The following is a 25,487-nucleotide window of genomic DNA, read 5'->3' as shown; positions in this document are numbered from 1 at the left end:
ATTACCTTACAATGAAAATTAAATTAAAGATCCACACTTTAGCAAACACTGAGAAAAGGATTCTATAAAGAACTATCTGAAATTATGACGTATAACAAGAAGTTAAGTCAGACTTTTTATTTTTTAATATAAAACAAAATGTCACAATTTAATTGCATATAATTATAGTAATATACAACGAAATATATGTACATATACATAATAATATCTATTTAAATATATACACGTAAATAGTACTTTATATCAATCATAAAAGTTGATCACTCGATTCAACGATCAAAAGAAAAACTTGATATCTGTTTAAATTTTAGAAATCGATAAGACTATTACAATGTGTTAGGAACTTAGTACAATTCATAAAATTTTCAGAAATTTTTCATTTTTAAGCTATTGCATAGCTTCTATCGCGGGCCTTGAGCGCGGGGACCGAAACGAGAAATTCCGTAACGAAAAAACCTCACGCTCCCCATTCTGACGGGCACGGAGGTGTGGCTTGAAGGCATGCTATGCAATGGCTTTACCGCGGCAGTCCCCGAGTGCCACACGTCTTTTTTATATTTTTAAGACTACATCAAGTGAATATTTTAAATGAGAACCGCGTGACCAACTCAATCATACAAACAATTAAAATAAAATAAAATAAAACGTAAAAATACTATTTGGTATATTAATATAGCAGATATCTAGCCGACACAAAAACTATCAAAGCGATAATATATCAGCACGACACAGACATATAGACATACACATATATTAGTCAAAATAAACCAGTCACAAATCACAGTTGACATAAATTCTCGATTTCACTAAGTCTTTGTAATTCATATTAAAATAGTTAACGAATACATTTTTTATTAAATAGTTGTATCATTCAATTAGAAGAACCTAAAAAGGAAACGGATAAATGCTTTCGAAATATACACGACAAACAAGTATATTGTATATTTGACAAACGATTTTAACATTTCTTTTGTAATATAAATATCGTATATTGGGTTAAGTCGGTATATGAACACAAGTACAAAATCTACGCTGAGCAGTGAACGGTTACATCAGTCGATCAAAATTCTTGTGAAAACAATTTCGACACTAAACACATAAATCGTATGTATCTCACTACGTTTCCGCAAACCATTGTGCCAAAGATAACAAAATAAAAGGCGACAAACTCTCACAATAAAAATGCAAAAAGTGGCGTGCGATCAATTTGAAAACGATAATTACGATTAGTAATCACTTGGCGAGTTCTCGACCGTTTCGGTAAACATTTACAAATCTATAATCTGAATTTAAACGATCACTGATAAAATTTAAAAATCAATTCGAAAAATAATAATACATTACTCGCTCTCGGTTATCACTAGACACTAACGCTAAAGTTCATGCAATTAACACTCCGACCACTATGAGTTCGCACTGTATTTATGGACCGAAATAGCGCGTCGATATTTACAAGGAGGCGGGAGACTCGGTGGCTGACGTAGAGTCGGAGAGGGCAAAGGGATAGGAAAGTGAGCTCTATCGCTCAGGTATTTCGGTCCATAAAGGTGCGCGCGATATGCAAGCCCCTCGGCTCCCAACTGTGCGTTTCCCGGCGCGAGCCCGCGTCTATTAAGTGGAGTCGCCGTAATTTCAGGTACATGTCGAAATGTAACAAGCACTCGGTGCGACCTCGCAATGTCTTCCCGACCCGTGCTGACATTGGTTCCCCTGCAAACATTACGAACGATATGAATACACCGTTTCTTGATTATAAGATCGTCTACATAATGCGTATTAGGTAAATTAAAGACCATTTTTTTGTAACTAGAGGTAACAATAGATAAACAAAAAGTGGACAAAAAGAATTTATGAAATGAAAGTTTTGCTTTTACATATTTTTAAAACTGCTGAACAGATTTCAATTACATCGGTAAGTTACTGTAATAATAATTAACTATTCGGCCACTAACCATAACAGTGTGAGCGCGTCTTATATCCCGCACATGGCGGAGAGGCGCGCGCTGAGCTGCACGGGGAACTGGTCGGTGAAGCGGCGCCAGTTCTCCTCGCCCACCTGGTTCTTGAACCCGTGCAGGATCTTCGTGAACATCTCCTTCAGGTCGTCCTTCGGGTGGGACCACGAGGCCACCGCGTCGCAGAAGAACATGAAGTCCGGTACTACTCCACCGGGGTTGACTTGTATCATCTGACAAATGCCGCGGAAGGCGGAGTCCTTCTCCTCGTTGTCGCGGATGTTCCGCAGTGAGGTGCACCTGAATGGCAAAGCGGCCGCTCAGCGCGTGCGAGCGAGCGCTGCGCTCTTTGATTCGTGTACCTTACTGTGTATGCGCGAGTATGGTTGGTTGGTTATGTTATATTCGGGTGAATTTACACGAGTATTGGAAATTAAATTTATCCATCCATTGATCGATCGTGATTTGAATTTGATTGATCGTATATTTGAATTGAATTTCGATAGGAAATCGTATGTTTAGATTTGTAATTTGGTATTTTGCATTATTATTTATGAAAAAAACTCGAAGGAGAGAGATTATCAAGATTTTGAAATTTTACACAGTAAAATAACGAATGAAAGAGGAGTAATTGAAATCATTCTAGGAATTTAGTAAAATCAAAAAGGTTAAATAATAATGGAAAAAGAATACTACTAAAGAACAAAATAAAAATTAATGGCGGTAAAATTAAAAAATGGTTAATGTGTAATATATTGGTGACTGATAAACTATAATGTTTATATAAAACACTAAAAATAATAATATATGCATTCCAAACTGAAAGCAAATTTTGGGAACCGATAATATTATATAACAAAGTATATATAAATATGGTTCAGTGAAAATAAAAAATAAACAACGTGTAGTCTCGTAATGATTTGCCTTGCAGTTTGGGTAGAGAAGTTTATACAATTTAGCATCAATATATATTTAGAAAGCGGATGGTGTTCAACACATAGAGGTAACACAGAAAATAAGATGATCGAACGTTTCCCATCCCATACATCGATAGTACCGGTCAAAGTGTGCTCCTTCCTGAACATAGAACAATTATCATGCCAGCCTCAACATAAACTAGAAAATAATAAAACAATACATATTAACAAGCCAACAAACACCATCCACGATCGAAATAATACTATAAACTTATCGAATATAACAAATTAATAGTAATAATGTAAAGTAATAATAAAAAAAATTTGACTACAGACCACTGGCGTACAAATTGATGTAAAACGGGTGCGACGTCGTGGGGGCACACATAACCTAGCCGACCGATAGTTATCGCTACGCCACGACATACCGAGAACAAAACCAATAAAACAAATCAACAAACCATTCAAAACATATTACATTTACATAATTCGACAGCAACAAATCAGTGTTACGAAGAGAAATTATTTACGAAACGTTATATACCAAATAACTAATTAAATTAAACATATATTGGACAAAAGGTGGCATAGAATGTTTGGAGACATTTACTATTTCGACCCGAATTCGACCCATCAGTTTGGTATTCTTAAAATGTTGCATTATTAAAAAAAAGTTGAAAAATGATTATTAAACGCGAAGTAAAACTTACAAACACGGAATTTTTTCATTTAACATATTTTTTTATCAATACTTTAAATGCACGTAAAACAATTAGAACATTTTTGTAATGAAAGTGGAAACAATCTAGGCCACCTTTTCAGTCAGGCACACACTTGTATTCTATAGGCACTACTCCAGTGAAAATATTTACATAATCCCCAGAAATTAAAAACAATCATTAAAATATATATAACATAAAGTAGGCACGTTAAACCTGCTAGCTTCGATACTACATTTAAACATAAAACTAATTAAATGAATTTAAACATGTTTTTTTTATAAAATATAACATATATATGTAAAACAATGGCAGAAATTGTATAATGGATATCATTGTAAACATGAAGTTAATAGTAGGATAGTCTTATAGAGAGTATAAATAATTCTAAATGCACAATAATGAAAAATAAATATAAAGCAGTGAGGGGATTTACAATGGTTAAATATTAATATAACATAATATTAGCTGTTAGCCAATTTGAGAAAACTGTATATATGTATAACATAAATGGTTGAATTAAACTGAATAATATAGAAAATGTAAACAACATCTTATATTAAATCTTAAGAAAGCAATTTATTAAAAAATTGTAATTGGGTTAGTCAAAACGAGGCTAAGGCATACTCCGTTTTTATAATATTCAAAAATTAAACAGACAGATAGACTAGAATTCGAATATAAATATAAAAATATACCTCAGCCATTTAAGAATGAAATGTTATTTGATATGCAATTTATACTTTATATTCAATATTTACTATTTTATTAATTATAAATGAAACACATAAGATTAAAACATTACTTACCTGTGTTCTCTAACAATGTTTTAGGTGTGTTGGGCCTGTTAATTATTTCAACTAAATGGTTCAACACTAATGGAATATATTTTGATGTTTCTGGGCCTGGAAAATAAGAAGTTTGAATTAACATAAAAATATGAAGTTGGTATTTATGTTGAAATAACTATAAACAAAACGTTTTAGGGGTTTATTTTTTTAACGTCTTCCACATGTTGTCATAAATAGAAAGCATAATTCAATTAATAAAAAATAACCAAACATTCGCAAAACACAATGGAATGGAAATTACATCAATTAAATCACTAGAATCGTTTAAAAAATGTCCATTTTATGAAATACCAATTTATTTATTTATTAATACTTTATTGCTCTTACAAATTACAAATTGAGACTTAAACTAGGATACATTGTAACAAACGGCATAATTTATTTTAAACTTTCGCAAAAAACAAAAAGAAAATCTTACCCAGTTTAATGCTTATTTCACCAATAGCCCAAGTGGCGTTATTGCACACGGAAATAATTTCCGGATTCAAATTCATTCCGAGAATTGGCAAAAAGTCCGGTATGTACGGGTGTACGTGTTGAAAACACGCCTTCGTCAGGTCGCCTAGCAACGCGAACGATGATTGACGGACCTAAAATATACTTATATACGTTAATTTATATTCAAACCGAAATAAATTAACAACCCTTATCCCATTGTTAGTAAGTATGCTGCAATGTCTGTTTAGAATTAGAGGTTATTTGTGTAAGATTATTACGTAGGAGGAATACGTTAGAACCACTTATAAGTAACAATAATGTATAGGTTACAAATAACAAATATAATTAGCGTATTTAAACAAATGAGCAACTATCTACAAAATGTTTTAGTAAATAGATGTTCAATACCAAATAATGATATTATGAGAAAAAATAGACTTCTACTAAGAAGCATGATAAGATGAAATAAAAAGTGAGTGTTACCTCTTTGTGACAAAATAAATTACAGCAGCCAAAGAAATTTAAAAGTGACATGTACTATCATCCTTTTAAAAGTAAATTAAATAAATAAAATATTGCAATATGAAAATAAAAATGGCCAAATTAAACATTAACATAACAAATTAATATTTATATAACTAACATTTCTGTACTACTTTTCAAACACCAAAACTACTTTACAACAATATCTATACATATAATAAATCTGTAGAAGGGTCAATTCTGTACATTGAAAATATTGAAAAAATAACTAGCAGGGGGTGTTACTGGATCGATACCAAACCCAAATATGTGATTAAAAAAATTTTTGTCTGTCTGTCTGTCTGTCTGTCTGTCTGTCTGTCTGTATGTGAAGACATCACGTGAAAACTACCGGTTCGATTTCGATGAAACTTGGTATAATTATACCTTATTATCCTGGGCGTAAAATAGGATACTTTTTATCCTGGAAAAATACGTAGAAAAAAAATTAATCTCAATTTTTTCTGGATAACTATCCATAGACGTTGTTCTGTAGTAGGTACCGCGAACACACGTTGCGTATTATTATAGACCTAGCCGTATTTGGGTCCAATAGATATTTATAAGATGTCATTGTCCGAGTTACTCAAAATGGAGAAATAAACCATCCACGCAAAGACCGACATCCGCGCGGACGGAGTCGCGGGCGGAAGCTAGTAAATAAATATATGTAAAACAAAGGCGTTTTTGTCAATTTCCATCTAATTTCAATTCTGAGCAATTCATAACTTAATTTTGCACAACAAGCACACTTTGTTTTACATTAGAATAATTTCCAGACAATATTTTTATTACTACACAAAAAAGACCATTATCATTTTCAAATCAATATCCAACACCATATCAACCATAAACCATTTAACATTTAATACTGGATGATAGCACAGCACGCATGCCCTAATCGCTTGCCCATGAATAAAGCTCACAACATACAGGATATACCTCAGGCATGGGGTCCTGCATGCACTGGTACAGCAGCTGCATGAGGTTCGAGTTCAGCACCAGGTGGTTGATGTGCCCGTCCAGACCTTCGGCCAAACCACTTAGCAGATCAAGAGCCACGATCATGAAATCCTTATCAGGCGCTTCAAACTGTTCAGGGCTCTGCGTGTTCGCCTGGAAAGACACCTGTTTGTAATGGCATTGGTGAAGATTTGTTTTCAAATATTTGCTTATTTAGGCTTAAAATTAAAAACTTACACAAGATGTATTTGTTCTCTGTTTCTCAAGTTTGGTCCCTGGGAGACTGATTAATTCCTCAATTTCTAAACTACATATACATTTAGCTTTTACCTTTTATAAAAAAGGGTTATGAATACTTGGGTCAAATCGAAAAAAATATAATTATACATGTCAAGCTTAGCTCAGGGCTCAATTATACTATCTACTAACTAATAGATTTAATATATTTAAATAGTATTTAGGTACTGGATAGTAAAACATAATAGAGTTTCTAATATTAAATTCGCCATGCTTACAGGATATGTCTATGATATGTCTATTTATATGAGGGTACTTTGTATATTCTATTACTATCAATGTATAAAATACTTACTATATTCTGATTCAAAGTCTGCTCTATTAAAGAGACACATCTTCTGAAGACAGGTTCACAGTAGGGCAGGAAACCAGATTGTAAAGCTGTTGCTACCGATGATAAACACTACAACAAAACATATTTGATATTTATTTTATGTTATTAATATTACAGATATTATATCTTATATGATGTTATAATCATAAGATCTCTTTTAATATTAAACAATAAAATATAAACTTATTGCAAAACTTAATCCTATCTCTATTTTGTATTCAAATAATAATAGTTACAATTATTGTTTCTCACCTCAAGCAACGGGAACAAGTCCTTATCTTCATCCTTCAATACATTCCACTTTGTTATCAAAGGCGGCATGAGCAGGTTAATGTACTCCGGTTTATTTAAATGGTGTCCCACAGAGTCAGCGAGTGTTCCGATCGCGTCGTACAGAATGAGTAAGTTTTTATGCTGATATCTGCTGAAAGCGTACACCAGAGTCTGTAGAATGTGGCCCAAGTATGGGACGAGTTCTGTGCACGCTTCCTCTTCGAGTGTGGCGAATGCTGAACACGCCGCTTCTTGCACGCGTTTGTTGTTGTCCAACACGCGTTTTAGGAGCTGTGAAAATATATTTTTAAGTTACTTTTTCATTTAAAAAAATATGACATAAGTTTATTACGATGTTTGAACCCCATGTATTTACTAATTTAACCTTCATTTACAACAGTAAATTAATGAAAATGTACAGTTGTACACTATGATATATAAAAGAGCTAGATACGTTACCCGCTCTCTATTTTGGCAAGAAAAAACTCAGGTAAGTGCCCGAGTTTCACTTAGTCACGCACCATTCAGCGTCGTGGCTGGACGTTCTTTTTGTATTTTAATCGGCAGTTGTTATTACGAAGTACATGAGTGAGACATCTATTATGTCTCGTGCGTGAGAGTGAAAGAGAGAACAACTGTATTGGTGATAATGCGTTAGTAAGTAGGTATGTATTAATCACGCTGTTTTTTAGTGCAATGATGTTGGCGTATGCCGCGTCTACTAGTATAATAGGTCATTGGTTGTACATATATATTTTAACTGTACAGGGGCGTCCATAAATGACGTGAGGTGTTTTAGGGGGGGGGATGGGGTTGAGCCAAATCTCATCTAATCTTACGATGGGGAGAGAGGGGGGGTTTCGACAAATATCATGCAATTAAAAAAAAAACAAATTATACTTTTTTAGTTGTATAATATGATTTAATCTTACGGTTACGATTTAAGTATGCTATTGTTAAATTTTTATTATATTATGTACTTATAACTTTCAGCAATATTAATTACTAGTTTTAACTAGTCGTAAATAAAAGCACGAATCATTTTTTTTTCTCTTTTTACAATGACAAACCAATGCGTTTACATAAGAAACCTACATTTTGAAATGGGATGGGGGAGGGGGTTAAAGGTGAATTATTTTTTTTCATTTTTTCTTATTTATCAGTTATAAATAACATTTATATAGATAGTAAAAACACACCTCAGTCATAACCGGTCGCAGGTAGAGGTCGTGCGACTGCGACACGATCCAGTGCGAGTATCTCGACAGGGTCCAGCACGTGATGGCGCGCACGAGCGCCTTGCGGTCGGCCAGGCAGCACACCAGGTACGGCACCAGGTCCGGCAGGTGCGGCACCATGCCCACCATGCAACCGTCCGCTACTGCGCCCAGCGCTAGGATACCGCTCTCCTGTAATGTACCCACCCTACTTGTTTATTCATTATTTTTTAATACATTAAAAATTGCATATGTTTGATTAATTGAATTGAAAATAGAAAATAAACCATTTATAATTGATAAAAATATTAGCATTGTTTCTAATGGACAAGTCCTTCGGTGACATTAAAAGTAAAGAAAACAATGAGTTTTGTTCAGCTTAGTGCTCTAACAGATGAATGGCAAGTTGCGAACGACAGCCTCTGCCGTTCACAACTTGCCGTTCGTGTGTTAGAAGTTAGAACTCGATAACATGCACTACTTACTTACTCCTTTGTATATAATGAAATGACAAGACATAAAGTTGTCTTGTCATTTCATTATAAAAAGGAATTTTTTTACCAAAAATTGTATAAGATAAACATCTAACAACTGTATCACACATCACAAACTATCAGGCATACCTTAATAACCCAATCCTCATGGAACAGCGTCTCCTTCAGTATGGGGAAGAGCACAGGCAGGAGATCAGCTCCAAACACGTTGGCTAGCACATCTAGAGCCGCTGCACTGCACTTGCGCAGGTTCCAGTCGGAGAGGGATCCATCGTCAGTGTCCGCACCACCGTCGTCCTCGTCGTCCGACTCACCGCCCCCTGACATGTTGCTGTCTCCGCTGCCCACTGTGTATCAAATGCCATTTATTAATTAATAATCTTGTAAAGGATAGTTGGAAGCAGTGGCGTGCCTAGGGTGTAAGGACTGGGCAAGCCCGAATCAAATCTTCTAAATCTTCACGCACGCCCGCAAACAGTTGAGTCAAACGTTTGCCATTAAAATCATATTAAATCTATATCTATAAATTATATAAAACTGTATGACATTATATTATTAATAAAATTGTACAGATCATTTATATTCTAATTACAAACGCCGATCTTTCTGAAGGAAATATTTTATAACATCGGAATAGAAGTAGGTACTTAGGTGATTGTTTTAATTCAATTAACAGCTCTTTCTCAATGACAGTCATTGTTAATTCAGAAAGGCGTTCTTGGCCTTGTGTATTTCTTAAATACGTACCTACCTATGAATTCGATTCAACGCTGAGAAAGCACGCTCCGTGGAAGAACTACCTACTAGCTGGAATCGTAACTACCAAATGTGCAAGTTTCATCAGAAGGTTTCTTCTAACCAATTCTCATTCATGAAATCGATTAATTCGTAAACATTACAATAAAAATTTCGTTTATGTGACTTACTGCACAAATCGGGAGTTGGTTTTGATGAAGAAATTTATTGTTGTTTTTCAGTAAAGTTTAATGATTTTACCTTTCCCCGCTGAGCACAAAGCAAGTAGCAAACCGGTATAATCACGCGCTCAAACTATAATAACAATAATATTCACGACGTTCGTTCGCGCGACGCGCAATCGTAAATTCGTAACTATCTTCACACTGTTCAAAGCCAGGCTTTTTTCGCCATAGAAATTGCTATAGAATTCTGTAGATAGATATGTAGCTACTTCAACGAAATTTCATACGTTAGAAGAGATAAGCGCAAAGCCCGGTAAAAGCCCACGAGTGCAAGCGAGAAAACTATATGTCACCGCACTGTTTATAATCCATCCAACTTAGATTGTAATCTCAAAATACAAAGTACGACCTTATTTAGATAGCAAGAAGGATGAAATTAAAAAGTTTGACTCGAATTCGACATTGTTTGTAGGTGAGTTTTCATTGAATTTCGGAGCAAATTTTGAATTGCTCTTTGCGCGCGAATATTCAAAAGTGAATTTGGGTATTTTCCTGTCTCGTAGCGAATAATTCCTTAGGCAAGCCGGGCTTTTCGGCTTGTATGAACGTACCGCCACTGGACTTGGAAGAAATGGATTCAAGGAATTCATTTATTAGTTGTAATATGATGATACATTTTTAAAAGTTAACTACTTGGTTTCCATATAAAATTGGTATTGTAAATTTCAACAGACAGAATATTTCTATTGAATATATGGCTGCATTCAATACCTAAACATGTTATTTATATTGCATCTACACATTTGCGCAAATCGCATGACGATTGGCTAGACGAATTACGTGTTTGTTATTCGTCTCGCCTTCCCATACAATTATTTTATTAAAAGACAAATAAAACTCAAGTGAAGCTATTATTTAATCCTATACAATAATTTGTTGGAAATAAATTTTTTAAATGCAATTTTAATTTAGCAATTAATGTGCTCTTACCATTGTGTTTAATCGTATGCGAGCGCGGTTTATGGAACCTCGGCCGTATATCCGACTCGCGGTCGGGCTCCGCTTCGTCCGCGTCGTCATCGCGGTCGCCGCGCAAGAGGATCACGTCCATCTCCGAGTAACGCATACCCCTCACGAGGACCGGCAATAGCGCTGGCAAGCGAGGGCCTAGCACCTATGAATAAGTTTAATTTTTTTTATATTTTCATTAAATTACACAATATAATGGGTAAACAAGTTATTTATTTACCAAACATGAAATTAATTATGTATGAAATAAGTCATGATATAGTGATTATTGTAAATATCATGAACACACCTAAGGCTGATTTCAGAGCTAGACCGACCGTCAGTGCGTACGTCAGTCGCGCTTGTCATATGTATGGAAATTCATAAAACCTTTCATAGCTAGACCGACCATACGCACGCGTATTGTCATGCGCATTAGTGTAAAGTCATAACAATTGTTGATGCGTATCGTCAGGACCGACGGTACGCACTGACGGTCGGTCTAGCTCTGAAACCAGCCTAAGTTTACTATTTTGTTACCTATTGTTTAGTATTTATAATATATCCATTTAGTATTTGTGTTAGTAAACACTATTACAAAATATATTTATACAGATAGCTTAATATTATATTGATGCAATATTAATAGTGTCTCAGCCAATGCTAAACGGGCATTTTTTTTTCAATTGGTACCACCTCTCAAAATATGCTACTGAATATTGTTTTCAGTATTTTGGGTAATTGTTGGTTTATTAGAGTAATAGATTAATTAAATTTTACTAAACATGTTTTTGAATTTTATTTTAAACCCCGATTTTATATGAAATTGTGAAAAATAGTAACTTAGGCACGTTTTTTGGTCCAGAACGTTACCTAAGAATATTTTGCTTTTGAAATAAAACTAAAGTTAGAATTGGGTTTTTTTGGCATGTAGTAGCTTAATAATTGTCTTGTCTAGCAAATGAACATAAACTCTAGTTAAAAACGAAATAATTACTTATTGTAACTTGTAAAAAATTGTCATGACCGTTACTTTTACGAAATTGCAATACTTAACTTTTATTTTATTAATGAAATAACTAGGGGCAAATCTAGAATTACAATACCAATCAGTACTTGAGAGTGCATTTGTTTCGAAATTATATAAAAAAATATTAATTTTTTTTCACAAAATAAAGAAAAACTATCAAAACTCTTCAATATTTCAGGGGACAGTCACGTATATCTGACCAATCAGTAACGGTCCTGACATAGTAAAGTTGAGGACATACTGGGACTAATTAAGAATGACTACTTAAAGCTCTTACTTGATGTAGTTTTGTAGCTAGCATATTTATCTCATAGTTGACATGCAATTTGTTTTAAATTTAAATTCAGAACAAAAGCAAATTTATAAACCTCAAGTTAAATTTGGCAGGTGGCTAATATGCAGAGCAATTTTATAGTACTAAAAATTCTCTCAGTGTATCCATATGTTTACGCTGTCCTATTCGTTACTTTTTTGGTCCAGCTAATACGTTACCAGCCATTTGGTAACGAAAAGGACGTAACGGTCGCACATCTTTTCTTAGATTTTTAATCATTAACTGAATATATGTTAAGATAATTGAATATCTTTAATCTATATAAAACCACAAATAATATCACCATGTGAAACTACCTTTGTTTTAACATTAACATTACAAAATCGTTCTAGAATCGTGAAACATTTACCGCTCAGTATGAGGTGAAAACTTTGCAAAATGACCGTTACCGCTCACAACACTATCAAAAATGAACGCTAAAATGTCTGACACTTCAAATGGCTTCTCACATAGCTCGTGTTCGATTTGGTGTTGCTATTTGTATAAAAAAATTGTGGAAGGTAGAACAAAAACCGAACGAAATTATTGATCATTTACGGTAACGGTGCAGGACATGTCCAGTTAACAGATACCAAGGGGACACGATTAAAACTAATTTAAAATAATATAATTGTATTAAAATGTTTTATGAGTTTATTACACTTGAAAACTACAACGAAATTACAATAATTTAAACGTTTGCAGTAAGTAATAAATAGCGAAATTGCTGAGAAATTGTTAAATAAAGATCACATTTCGAAAAGGGGACAGTACTGCAATCCGTAAGATGTCAGTTTTCAGGATTAAATTTTGGAACTTTGGTTTAATTTTCTCATATAGTAAAATTAAAACAAGAAATCTTAAGTCATCCTAAACTATTTAAAATTAATTCAACACTTCTAAATCATAAAATCCTGAGTTTATTGCAATTTTTATGTGTGGGACATCCCGTGAATTGGATTGTAGACATTTTGGCGAAAATGCCCAAACTAATTAACATAAGGCTGAAAATTGACAATATATACAATGTTTTGAAAGAAAAATAAAATAAAACATTCTGAATGTCAGCACAAGAGATATGAAAATATGTATTTAATATTGATTGGCAGTATAATATTTATAGCCAATGCTCTCATCAATAACATAATTTCTGGAAAAAGGATGTTAAATTTTGGATCAAAAGATTATTCCATTGAAACTAGGGATGTAACGATACAGATACCGATACCGATATAATCGGCAAGCCGATATATCGGTATCGCCGATTATAAAACAACCGATACCGATATCAAACAATTCAAAAAACCGCGCCCAATGAACGATGCGGGAGGCCGCCCGCGCGTGCATACTTTGTTTTCTGAAAAAACTACCAATAGTAAACTTTTATTATATACTGATTGTATGTGTATAACTTAAAGTTTAACTGACTTTGCAAAATAATAATACTAAAATAAATGGTTTTCTTGTTTTTTGATTTGGCATTGTTATTTAAATGAATACGATTTACAGTTGAGTCTCTATTAAATGTTGGTAACTTTTATGCATAATTCACTATTTATTTTTCTACCAAGCCATCGATATTGGTATTGGTATCGCCAATATTTTATTACAAATATCGGTATCGGTATCGTATCGGCAAAATCATGTATCACTAATTGAAACATACAAGATTCAAAATGTTCTTTATAATGTTAATGGAGATGTGGTTATGTTTCTCAATACAAAAAAAAATGTATGTTTTATAAAAATTGCCCTTATTCCTTATAATTTAAATTAATTAATATCTTAATATATATAAATCTCGTGTCACAATGTTTGTCCTCAATGGACTCCTAAACCACTTAACCGATTCTAATAAAATTCACACACCATGTGCAGTTTGATCCAACTTGAGAGATAGGATAGGTTTTATCCCGGAAATCCCACGGGAAAGGGAACTATGCGGGGTTTTCTATGAAAACGCGGGCGAAGCCGCGGGCGGAAAGCTAGTTTTCTTATAAGTATAAGTAAGATAACACAGTATGAAACCAATCAAATATTTGTTTTTATTTGAAATAGGAATAGATAAACTATCAACATACCTCCCTACAGACATTCTGTTCTGCTAGAGATAGCCAAAACTCGCAGGCCTCCAATGCTACACCTTCTTCTGGATCCTGCGTTCTCACTAACATATACTGAAAAGTTACATCACAGCTTAAATACACTAATTGCTTCTTTGGCTTGTAGAAAACAAATTTGACTTAAAATAATTGTAAGAAACAATTAATAATAATAAAATATAAACAAGCAAAAAGGTTTAATCTATTAATTAAACTTAATTACCTCAATAATATTGGGTAAATGTGGAATGAGTCTGTCGAGGCGAACTTCTAATAGTAAAACTAATGCATGACAAACATTTTTTCTCACATCGTGATCTTCATCAGCTGCCAAATGGAAAAGGTTCTAAAAAAAATTATGCTTTAGAATGTTATTAAAAAAACAAAATTGCATTTTATCTTTCCAAAGCTTACCTCAATAAAAGAATCAATGTGTAACATGAGAGCTTGTGTTCTACTCATAATAAAGTAATTGACACAGGCAATAGCATGACATCTTATCTTAGGTGATGAATGTCTAAAGAACTGTAAAAATTTGGGAATCAAAACATTCAAGGGCCGGTTGAGTGCATCACTATCAAGAAGTTCTGCCGTATCCTCACAAATCTTTTGAAGTGCTCCAAATGCTCCCTAGAAATGTTGATAATTAAGTTTTAAAAATGAAACATGAGTAAAAAACTGAAATGTGTTAAAGAATAGAACTGAAAGATAATAATTTTACCTCACAAACATTGTAATCTTGTGAATCAAGCATTTGACATAATGATGGCAACAGTTCAGGCCAAGATGTAAGCTCTCCTTTACTAGCAATAGTAGTTATAATAATGCCTACAGTGGCGCGAATTAATGGTGATGGATCACCGACGGCAGATAAACATTCTCGTTTGATGAACTCTGCGACCTCCGGTAAAAAATTGTTGTAGTGTGACTTTACATTATTTTTCAAAATCAAACCACTGAGAGATCTTGTGGGTTCCTCTTCGGATACCAGTTTCGTCAGGACGAAAATTAAATAATTGTTGAAATCTGGATATTTATTCAATTCTTCCAATTTCTGAGATTACATTGTTAGGAAATCGAAAGCTGTCAATGACTGTCATGTCGGAAAAATCGATTTTATCAAGAGCGTGGATTTCAATTAAACAGCAGAGAAATTAGTATAAAACAATTAACATTAAGATTATAATGAGGTAAACTACTTTAACAAATACAAATAAGAGATAAAGCTGTTATAATTTAAATAGAAAACATCCACGCCGATACGCTTTAGGCTACGTTTGTAAAAAGGATACTTGTTGAACTGCTCTCTGAGTAGCAGTATCTGGTGATTGGGATTCCTTTAAAAGTGTTAGAATTTGCCTTAATCCTTCCTGTTCGGGTTTCCACTCCATTTTCATAATAATTTTCAGAAAACGGTTGTAATTCACTCAATCTCGTAAAAATCAACCATGCCAAAATTTTGTCTTTTGACGATATCTGAAACTTGAATTGCCAGTATAAAACAAAAGATTGGCCTGATATAGCCAGTAAAAAAAAAGATAGTTTTCCAATTACAGAGCTTAATAATTGTGAGTTTATTATTTTCAAAGGGAGTCCCACCTCTTAAAACGTAGTGGTTATAATATCCTCTTTGGAGTAATATATTTTATACGGGTACCTACTTGACTCGTAGAGAGTAGTTTAGGTATTCCTTGCATAGGGCCGAGGGCGTACCTATTCAGAAAGAAAGCTTGAAACTTATAAGCGCTTATCGGCGCTTGTCAACGCTGGTTCGTTGAAGCAGACCAAAACAAATTTTATATGGCGCCTGACAAGCGCCGTTATGCGTTTATAAGTTTCAAGCTTTCTTTCTGAATACGCCCATACAATATTTTGTCACCTTTAATACTTGCTCTGTGTTTGTCACTTGTCATCTGTCACTAGAATCATATGTGTTTAATAATGAGTATCATTTTAAAAAATATTTTTCGCTTTGTTAAATTGCTTAAACAATAAATCACCATGCCGAAAATAAAAGCTGAAAAGAAATCAAGAGTTCACAATGAAATTGCAAAACAAGGTATCACTATGTATAAGTGAGGTTAACTTTCCATGCCTATTTTTGAATTTCGTGATGAGAGACTGCACTTGCAATTTTCTTTAGTGTTCCTATACGTTATTTTACAGGAATACAATTTAATAAGGATTTTGGACAGCACATTTTGAAGAATCCACTTATCATCACATCTATGCTGGACAAGGCAGGCTTACGGCCAACAGATGTAGCCCTTGAAATTGGGCCTGGTACCGGTAACATGACAATAAAAATGCTTGACAGAGTAAAGAAAGTTGTAGCCTGTGAAATTGATACCAGGTAATTTTTATTTTGAGGTTCATCATGCATTTTATCAACAATAGTTGTATTTTTTTTATCTCCTACATATTAAGTAATTTTATGTATATATTCTAGATTTGTGAATTTAAATTTTAACATAATTAATACTAAAGTAGTAATATTTTTTAGATTGGTTGCTGAATTGCAGAAGAGAGTTCAAGGAACTCCATATCAAGCCAAACTACAAATCCTAGTAGGGGATGTTTTAAAAACAGAGTTGCCATTCTTTGATATATGTGTTGCTAATATACCATATCAGATTAGTTCACCGCTAGTATTCAAGCTCCTACTACACAGACCATTCTTCAGATGTGCAGTATTAATGTTTCAAAAAGAATTTGCACAGAGGCTTGTAGCAAAACCTGGTGACAAATTATACTGTAGGTTGTCTATAAACACACAACTTTTGGCAAGAGTGGATATGTTAATGAAGGTACAGTTAATTTCTTGATATTTGACTATTTAAAATTAATTTTATATGCAAATTCTAGATGTCATGTTCATTTATTATAGGGCAGAGTTTAATAACATGAAATATTTTTACAGGTTGGTAAAAATAACTTCAGACCCCCACCAAAAGTGGAGTCAAGTGTGGTTAGAATAGAACCAAGAAATCCACCACCACCCATTAACTTTGTAGAATGGGATGGTCTTACAAGGATAGCCTTTGTAAGAAAGAACAAAACACTATCTGCTGCCTTTAAACACAGCACCACTATGGCTGTTTTGGAAAAGAATTATAGAGTTCACTGTTCTTTACACAATAAGGTACAAATATTTTATCTTATAATATTATGGGTTAGTAAGTAGATTAAAAAATTTTGGAATAACACTTCTGTTATCCCATTGACCACCGAGTGGCCCAATGAGACCACGACACAATAGATTTTCTATTGTGTCTGTGATTCCGGGGGCTGGGCTGATTAATTTAACTATTACTAATTTTATTTACTAATGAATTGACCAATATTTTTATAAATAGCTTATAAAATACAGAAAAGGAATTAAATAACAATATACCACATTTATTTTGTAGGAGATACCAGAGGACTTTGATATTAAGCAAAAGGTGCAAGATGTACTGACCACTGCTGGAGCTGATCAAATGAGAGCCAGGACAATGGATTGTGATGATTTCATGAAATTATTACATGCATTTAATACAGAAGGAATACACTTTGCTTAATAAAGTTGTTTTTATTATCCACTCTACATAATATGCAATAACTTTGATTTAAATGTTCATATCTAAAAATGATTGATCTAACAATTATTAGTTATTCCTCGAGTTAACTCAACACTGTTTACTTATTAAAGGCAGATTTTTTGAATCCTCTATCAGCATAGTCGTTATCAGATGTACGATCAGATACAAATGGGAAACCTGGTTGTCCGGGTAATACCATTGGCTTAGATTGTAAAACTCTCCATCCTCCTTTTTTGGTCCAGTCCTAAAATGGAACACACATGTCAAATTCTATTATACTTGTATCTTCTTATATACATAAAGAGGGATGTTATATATTCTTTAAAAAGAAAATTTTGTAGTCAAAAGTTAACCAGATATTTATAAAATATAAATATTAACTTACATTTCCACTATACTTGAAATAGTAATGTGTTGCTAAAACACCAAGAGCGATCAAACCAAGTTTTCCAGTGATGTATCTATAATCGGCAGCGCGATGTTTTCCCTACAAACGGAATAGTTCATTTTAAGTAAGGTTTTGCTGTAAATATTTGTTTAGGTTATTTTGTTATGTAATCTTACCAAAACAGGGGTTAGCTTGTCGTATAATAAATCTAATGGTTTACGGTAGAATCGCCGAATAGGATTTGTACGTTCCTTCCAGTATTCCTCAACATGTACGGGTTCATTAGGAGCCAAAACTTGATCTTTTAACCATTGCTTTCGCCACTGCCTTTCTGCATCAGTCATTCCAATACATCTTTCCCTTTCCATAGCCACACGACCAGCTATGGTCATGGGCTTTACGCCCGCCGTTTGAGCCATTATTATTTTTGTACTGTGCCTAACTTTTTTGAGGCAATATGTATGAATTAATTTAGATGAGAGGTCGAAATACCTAACATAGCAAAGAGTCTAAGGCAGCGAGTATATAAAATTGACAGATTGATCAAATTTTGAATGAAATAATTTTGACAGATTCAGATAGTTACCATCCTAAAAGAAGTCGACCTTGCCTTTCAAAATAAAACAAAACGCTGATGTTTTAAATTATATAATTACTTGTAGCATATTAAAATTAAATTATGATTGAAGTCGGAGTTTTAAGGATTTACCAAGAATCGAAACTATTTGTAAATTAAGTATTGGCAACATTTTAATCACATATTCACATGACATTGACAAGTTTGACAATTGTGTCTATATTTCTAAATCTAATTACAATTAGACATTTTCATTTTGGGAACTTTTTTACTAAAACAATTTGTTTTAAAAAATATATTCATTATTTTCTTGCGGTGCTTACTTAAGTTAAGTGAAAAAAATGCCTCGTTATCATACCGTAGAAATCAATAAAACAGAATGGATAGTACCGGAACGTTATCAGATGCTTACACCTGTAGGCTCTGGCGCTTACGGGCAGGTTTGGTATGTAATATTTAATTCATTAAGATATCATAGGCACAGTGCCAACATGCTTTCAAAACTTAAATAATTTGTATGAATGTTCTAATATATGAGATAGTGCGAGTCGATATCTATTATAAAAAATGAACGTAATATCGTGCAAATGTGTGTGGGTGGTAGAAATTATTTTCATATTAATTTCTTATCTTGTTATTATGTTTGCTATCACTGTGACAAAGTTCTTGTATGTAATTAGTCCCCAAAAGCATATTAAAAGCTAACTGTAGATATCATAAATAAACAATGCAGGTACCTACTTATTCAAGTATTCAATATATTATTATTTGTTACAGCTCCTCTATAGATACACTGCATAATATGAAAGTAGCAATAAAAAAATTGGCCAGACCATTTCAATCAGCCGTACATGCTAAAAGAACATATCGTGAGCTTCGGATGTTGAAGCACATGAACCATGAAAATGTTATTGGTATGTTGATTATAAAGAAAATTTTATTATAACTAAAAGTGAATCAACCTAGGATTTTTTAAAAATGTAAGCAACATTTTCAATATTCTAGGTCTGCTAGATGTATTCACACCTGAAAAGAGTTTAGAAGAGTTTCAACAAGTGTACCTTGTTACACATCTAATGGGAGCTGATCTCAACAATATTATACGCACACAGAAACTATCTGATGATCATGTCCAATTTCTTGTCTACCAGATATTGAGAGGACTTAAGTACATTCACTCTGCAGGAATTATACATAGAGTAAGTCATTTAACTTATATACATATTTTATAAGTATCAGAAATATATTATGGTAAATATGTGTGATAAATATAAGATAATATATGAGAAACATGATTTATTTCAGCTGCCCTTTTTTGTACCCATTAAATTCTAAAGAATATAAATTGAAGCTTCTTATTAACATTGTTAAAAAACAGTGGAATTGCGACCTTCTTTTTTTAGATGGTTAAAAATGTAAATTACAGTTTAATAATTGAGTTAAGTAAGAATATACATATATATGTGTAACAAAATAGTATTCCACAGGATCTCAAGCCCTCAAACATTGCAGTAAATGAAGATTGTGAACTGAAAATTCTAGATTTTGGTTTGGCCAGACCAACTGAAACTGAAATGACTGGTTATGTAGCTACTAGGTCAGTATTAAAATCATTAAAAATGCATGGGTTTGATTCTAAAGTGACATTGTAGAAAAGTATCACTTTATTATTGACTTTTCTATTTAAAAGTCAAACCAATGAATTTTTCCTCCAATTCAATTTAATATCACAATGTCCACATTTTGTCAGGTTGCCCAGTATGAACTAGACAAAAGCTATTTTTAATTTTAGATGGTATCGGGCTCCTGAGATCATGCTTAACTGGATGCATTACAATCAAACAGTGGATATTTGGTCTGTTGGGTGTATAATGGCCGAGTTGCTTACCGGCAGGACTCTCTTCCCTGGAACTGACCGTATCCTTTTGTAGTACAATTATATAACTGTAGTTAATGTTCATTGTTAGCTATGTGAGATTGCACTTGTATTAAAAGGTAAGTTATAAAAAAATTGACAATTGTCCAAAGGCATACAAGGTACAGTGCTAAAAACCGTTCTTTTTCTATCATTATGATCATTTTTATATGGTAACATACTATAAATTAATTCTTGCATTTTTTTATATCTTTCCTTAGTAGTAAAGTAATCAAGCTCTTTTCAAAAGTGCTGTGGTGTCAGGTAGTCATAATTTTGTGTTCTAAGTTTTTCAAAACTATTTTAACTTTGTATGCTTCAAGTAACCTCAACTCAGTGTTAGTAGATAATATTATTATTTCTTTTTGCTTGCAACCTTAATGGACGAGACAGATATCCATCAACTGAATTTAATAATGGAGATTTTGGGCACACCAGCTCAGGAGTTTATGCAGAAAATATCTTCTGAATCTGTAAGTAACTTGTTGTAGTCCTGGGTCTGGTGGCATTATTATGTAAATAATATGTTCTGCTTCGGTTTATATTATATTGCGCCTTGTATACATACCAGCATATAACATGGCTTTTAATAATATGAGACTGTCTTTGTTCATTCTATGCTTGTGTAAGTTTGGTGCTTGTAACCTTAACGTTTACGCATTCAGATATTGATCACCTCACGAGAATATTGTTTTTATGTGGGAAACCAGAACAGGAGACCATAGACAAAATTATAAGTGAAGAGGTAAGGACTAATGAGGTTATATAACATAAATAATTATAATACTGCTCCACATATTAATAGCATTACGCGATATATTATTTATAGCGTGTAACAAATCAGGCACATAAATCTGTTAATTTAACATTTTCTACTAAAAAATAATCCACAGTTAACTTATTTTCCATAATTTAATTATTGCTAATAATTAAAAATTTTCATATTTTTTATTGCCTACCTTTCTAATACGCATGAATTCTGAATACCTAATAAAACTTACTCAAGTAAGCAAAAGTTATATTCAAAAACAATATTTAAAGTGAACTAAGTAAGTATATCAAAACCTGTATTTGTTTAAAAAAAAAAACAATCCGTTATTTAAACAAGTGATGAGTCTTTATCCATTATCAGTCCAATATGTTTACACAAGTATTTGTATATGTGTATATGTTTGCATTGTGGAGTGTTGTGAACGATTGTCTATTTTTGTTATCGAAATTGCAATGTACTATCTATATAGAGAGGGGATTTTTTATATAAAGCTTTGTGGGCGTATTATATGTATATCTATAAAATTATTTACAGCGAAAGTTTGACGCTTTGAGAAAAAAAAAAGAGATTTTTTGTTTAAATCAGAAAAAAAGTATAATTTATTATTTTACTCTAAAAATTCGAAAATTGAATCAAAGAATCACGTCTTGTTATTCTTTTTTATTTAATAAAGTTCCTATACCAAGTGGAAGCTTAGAATAATAACGCCTAGAAACCGACTACGCGCAAGTAAAGTGAGTTATTCAAACTGAGCCAAATACAGGCTCAAGCTCAGTAGTCTGTCCGCCCGAACACTACAAGTACTGTAAAGTTGTACTGTGTACTGTAAAGTTTTATACGTGCGCGTGCGTGGCTGCGTGCCTTGCGAACTTAAGCAAGTAGGTAATGCTCACGTGTATCTGTCGATCTCTTTTTCGTTTCACTTTAGATATTTTAGCGTTTGTAGGAAGACTAGGACTAGGGATTATAGGCCTATATCGATCTAGGCGTTATTCATCTAAGCGTGGGAGCCTATAAATTGACTCGTATTATAATGATTTCAGGCGCGTAATTACATCCAATCGTTGCCGACGCTGCGGCGCCGCGACTTCCGCGAAGTGTTTCGCGGCGCGAACCCGCTCGCCGTCAACTTGCTCGAACTCATGCTCGAGCTGGACGCTGATAAGTAAGATTGTTTTCTTTTTTCCTTGTTACATATATATTTGAACCATACTTAACATTCGTCCCGCAGACAGCAGACGAACAGGTTATTGCGCGATAAAAAAGACGTTAAGTCATTCAGTTATAATGCATAGTGATAAAAAAATATCAGTCAGATCTTTTTTGCGTTTATTCGTCACAAACAAAAAAAAAATATCTCTAATTTTCCTCATAGAGACTCGGGTAATAAAAGTTTGAGAAGTTATCTAGTTATTTATAATAATGATAATCATTTTAGTAGTGCCTAGTCATCTTCTTAAGGCATTTTTGTGATGTCTTAACATAATAATCGCAATGATACATTATTAAAATTTGGGTTACTGAATCAAATTTGTCAAAATAGTGTTTTATCGCGACATGCACAGAGTCGTTATATAAAGTCTTATTTTAATATCGGGTTATTCCAATTCTATACTTTTATTATATTAAATTACGTTCTTGAAAGAATGACAGACCTGTCTATATAGGTCGTCTAGCGCAATCACTATCCCACAATTGAATAAATACTATTTTATAACGTCATGGCAACCCCCAGCACCGGACTAATCGCAAAGTATTTAATATAATTGGCTTATATTCCAGGCGTATAACAGCAGAGCAGGCGCTCGCGCACGAGTACCTGGCGCAGTACGCGGACCCGACCGACGAGCCGGTGTCCGCGCCCTACGACCAGAGCTTCGAGGACATGGACCTGCCCGTCGACAAGTGGAAGGGTAATATAATCTACCAAATAAAGCATACAGAGTCACTAGACTCGTTTACTTTTCCTTATCCCTCCCAGTACATTCATTTATTCCCAAATTAAATTTTTTCCTCATTCTTTAAAAACTGGTAACTTGTTTGCAGAAACCCAACTAAATAACTTAAAAGGATATGTTCGTTATTTCATTTGTACCTTAATAAAATGAATGTAAGAATGTGGAAATGTGGATGGACAGCCAGAGATTATTGACGTATTCAAAGTCTGAAACAGAGGTCCACAAAAATACTACTACATACATTGCATCAATAATATCAAAAATTCACTTTTTATATTGTTTTATTTCAGAATTGGTGTGGAATGAAGTGGTCGAGTTCAAGCCGCACCCTCAACACATGAACACGGTGGTGGAAGTTAACCCCTCATAAATTATCAATAAAATCATATGCCATTTACTGGCAATACATTCTTTAATGTAGTTTAGTTGTCATGTGTGACAAAGATTTTTACACAACAAATACATACCACTTGAATCAATTGAGCAGCTTAATATGAATTAATTAAAGCTTAACAATTTACGAATAGACGTGTTTAGGTCTTGAGTTCATTTTACATTTTATACAAAATATATGCTTTAGAAATTGGTAAACATAAATCGATTTTTAATTATCAAGACACGTTTTATATGATATCATGCAAAGTATTTACTTTTTTATACTTATAATTGGGAATAATTTTGCCGTTTTAATAAATAAGCCCGAAAGGTAATTTATGGGTATACTTAAATACAAAAAGCTATTGCTAACAATGTATGTATTACATATTAATTAATGTATTAGTAAAGAACGTTGCATAATAGCTAGTCTTGTATTATATTCATTATTGATAAACAAAAATGAATAGTACAAAACACTTATACACACCAAAAGCAATAAAATAGACATATTATATTAATCTTTTAATGTTACGTATGTATAAATTTTATATAAATTTTAGCTTAACAAATTGATTGCAAATATATTATGCAGTTTATTTCGATATGACTCATAACTTTAAGCTTTTTATAAAATTTTAAACACATGCTTGTACGCTAAGCGAATTCTGTAATTATGTTGTGAACATTTTGTAGCTTTCGCTTATAATTTTTTATCAATGTTATATATTCGTGCCACGTGTCTTTGAATTGCTTGTGATTTGGCCTTGTCACGCTGGTGCTAAGAGAAAATTTAAACGCCATAAAAATAACTTATACAAGTATTATAAATACGATAGAATAAAATAGACATTTTGAAATGTTCTTTATATTAATATTGTAAGATAAGACCGTCCAATTCGATGTGACGCATCTTTTTATTGCTCAGAGTTTGAAACATACCTTATATTTTGTTGAATTATTATTGTTTGTAGCCATACAATTAATATTGTAAAGATATTTTTCTAGCTGAAGTTCTTTTCCATAGATTTTATTTGTAACATAAGAAATAATGTAGTATTGATAAAAAAATAACTTAAACTACATTTATTGTTTTATTTACATATGGTCCTCGTTATTAACGATACAGAATAATTATTTTAAAAAATGCTTTACATTTCGCCTTTATTAAATTAAATTCATTTTTCTCTCGAACGCTTTCAAAACTAGAATTTTGACAGTTAAATTAAAAAGAACCTCCATATACTAAATCTGGGGGCAAGAATCGGGAGGAACCAGCCCAAGCTTCATGCGCCGTGTAAAAGCTCGGGACAATACGCATATTCTAGTTGTTCTGTGCCGTTGCACTCACGGACGAACCCGCAGGCAAAATCTAGTAATTCATGTGTTAATCTGATAACCTATATTACTGTATCCACACCCTTCCGGTAGTTTTGTCGTAAAGAGTAACATACATACATCTATTCTAACATCTTTTGCATTTATAATATGTTGTTTTATTTGAAAGACCTATGAGGTACCAAGGTATTTAAGTGCCTTTACTAGAATTGTGTTTCTATTCATTTAAA

General features: G+C 33.1%; 4 protein-coding genes across 7 annotated transcripts; 2 read left to right on the top strand and 2 right to left on the bottom strand.

The window, feature by feature from the left end:
- Positions 1–490: 490 nt before the first annotated feature.
- Positions 491–16,025, bottom strand: LOC123696255 (transportin-1). 2 transcript variants are annotated; one of them, XM_045642328.1, is made up of 16 exons: positions 15,646–16,025; positions 15,075–15,407; positions 14,768–14,983; positions 14,577–14,699; positions 14,333–14,428; positions 10,891–11,074; positions 9,110–9,327; positions 8,469–8,678; positions 7,249–7,560; positions 6,958–7,065; positions 6,345–6,530; positions 4,861–5,032; positions 4,401–4,496; positions 3,209–3,284; positions 1,953–2,255; positions 491–1,710 (listed from the first exon to the last, which is right to left on the bottom strand). In XM_045642328.1, the coding sequence occupies exons 1-15, from the start codon at positions 15,748–15,750 to the stop codon at positions 1,973–1,975; spliced, it is 2,718 nt and encodes a 905-aa protein (XP_045498284.1). In that variant the 5' UTR covers positions 15,751–16,025; the 3' UTR covers positions 491–1,710; positions 1,953–1,972. The 2 variants fall into 2 exon arrangements, with proteins under 2 accessions (XP_045498284.1, XP_045498292.1); XM_045642336.1 differs by having other exon boundaries at positions 6,345–6,518; positions 15,646–16,024.
- A 223-nt stretch (positions 16,026–16,248) lies between these two features.
- LOC123696237 (probable dimethyladenosine transferase) lies at positions 16,249–17,917 on the top strand. The gene is made up of 5 exons (XM_045642313.1): positions 16,249–16,412; positions 16,520–16,706; positions 16,857–17,160; positions 17,274–17,495; positions 17,764–17,917. The coding sequence occupies exons 1-5, from the start codon at positions 16,355–16,357 to the stop codon at positions 17,911–17,913; spliced, it is 921 nt and encodes a 306-aa protein (XP_045498269.1). The 5' UTR covers positions 16,249–16,354; the 3' UTR covers positions 17,914–17,917.
- Positions 17,910–18,869, bottom strand: LOC123696245 (NADH dehydrogenase [ubiquinone] 1 beta subcomplex subunit 6-like). The gene is made up of 3 exons (XM_045642319.1): positions 18,499–18,869; positions 18,320–18,421; positions 17,910–18,178 (listed from the first exon to the last, which is right to left on the bottom strand). Exons 1-3 carry the CDS (start codon positions 18,739–18,741, stop codon positions 18,032–18,034), a joined length of 492 nt encoding a protein of 163 aa, XP_045498275.1. The 5' UTR covers positions 18,742–18,869; the 3' UTR covers positions 17,910–18,031.
- Positions 18,870–19,111: 242 nt separating this feature from the next.
- Positions 19,112–25,004, top strand: LOC123696220 (mitogen-activated protein kinase p38b-like). Of its 3 annotated transcripts, none has more exons than XM_045642298.1 (9): positions 19,112–19,344; positions 19,677–19,813; positions 19,905–20,098; positions 20,387–20,496; positions 20,692–20,816; positions 21,480–21,559; positions 22,630–22,751; positions 23,369–23,499; positions 23,835–25,004. In XM_045642298.1, the coding sequence occupies exons 1-9, from the start codon at positions 19,241–19,243 to the stop codon at positions 23,912–23,914; spliced, it is 1,083 nt and encodes a 360-aa protein (XP_045498254.1). In that variant the 5' UTR covers positions 19,112–19,240; the 3' UTR covers positions 23,915–25,004. The 3 variants fall into 3 exon arrangements, with proteins under 3 accessions (XP_045498254.1, XP_045498250.1, XP_045498259.1); XM_045642294.1 differs by lacking the exon at positions 21,480–21,559 and adding an exon at positions 21,208–21,287 and having other exon boundaries at positions 19,114–19,344; XM_045642303.1 differs by lacking the exons at positions 19,112–19,344; positions 21,480–21,559 and adding exons at positions 19,486–19,632; positions 21,208–21,287.
- Positions 25,005–25,487: the final 483 nt, after the last annotated feature.

This window comes from Colias croceus, chromosome 1 (genome assembly GCF_905220415.1).
Source record: "Colias croceus chromosome 1, ilColCroc2.1".
Classification (NCBI taxonomy): Eukaryota; Metazoa; Arthropoda; class Insecta; order Lepidoptera; family Pieridae; genus Colias; species Colias croceus.
The sequence above is the reverse complement of the archived record's forward strand: the minus strand, read 5'-3'. Positions and strand labels throughout refer to the sequence as shown.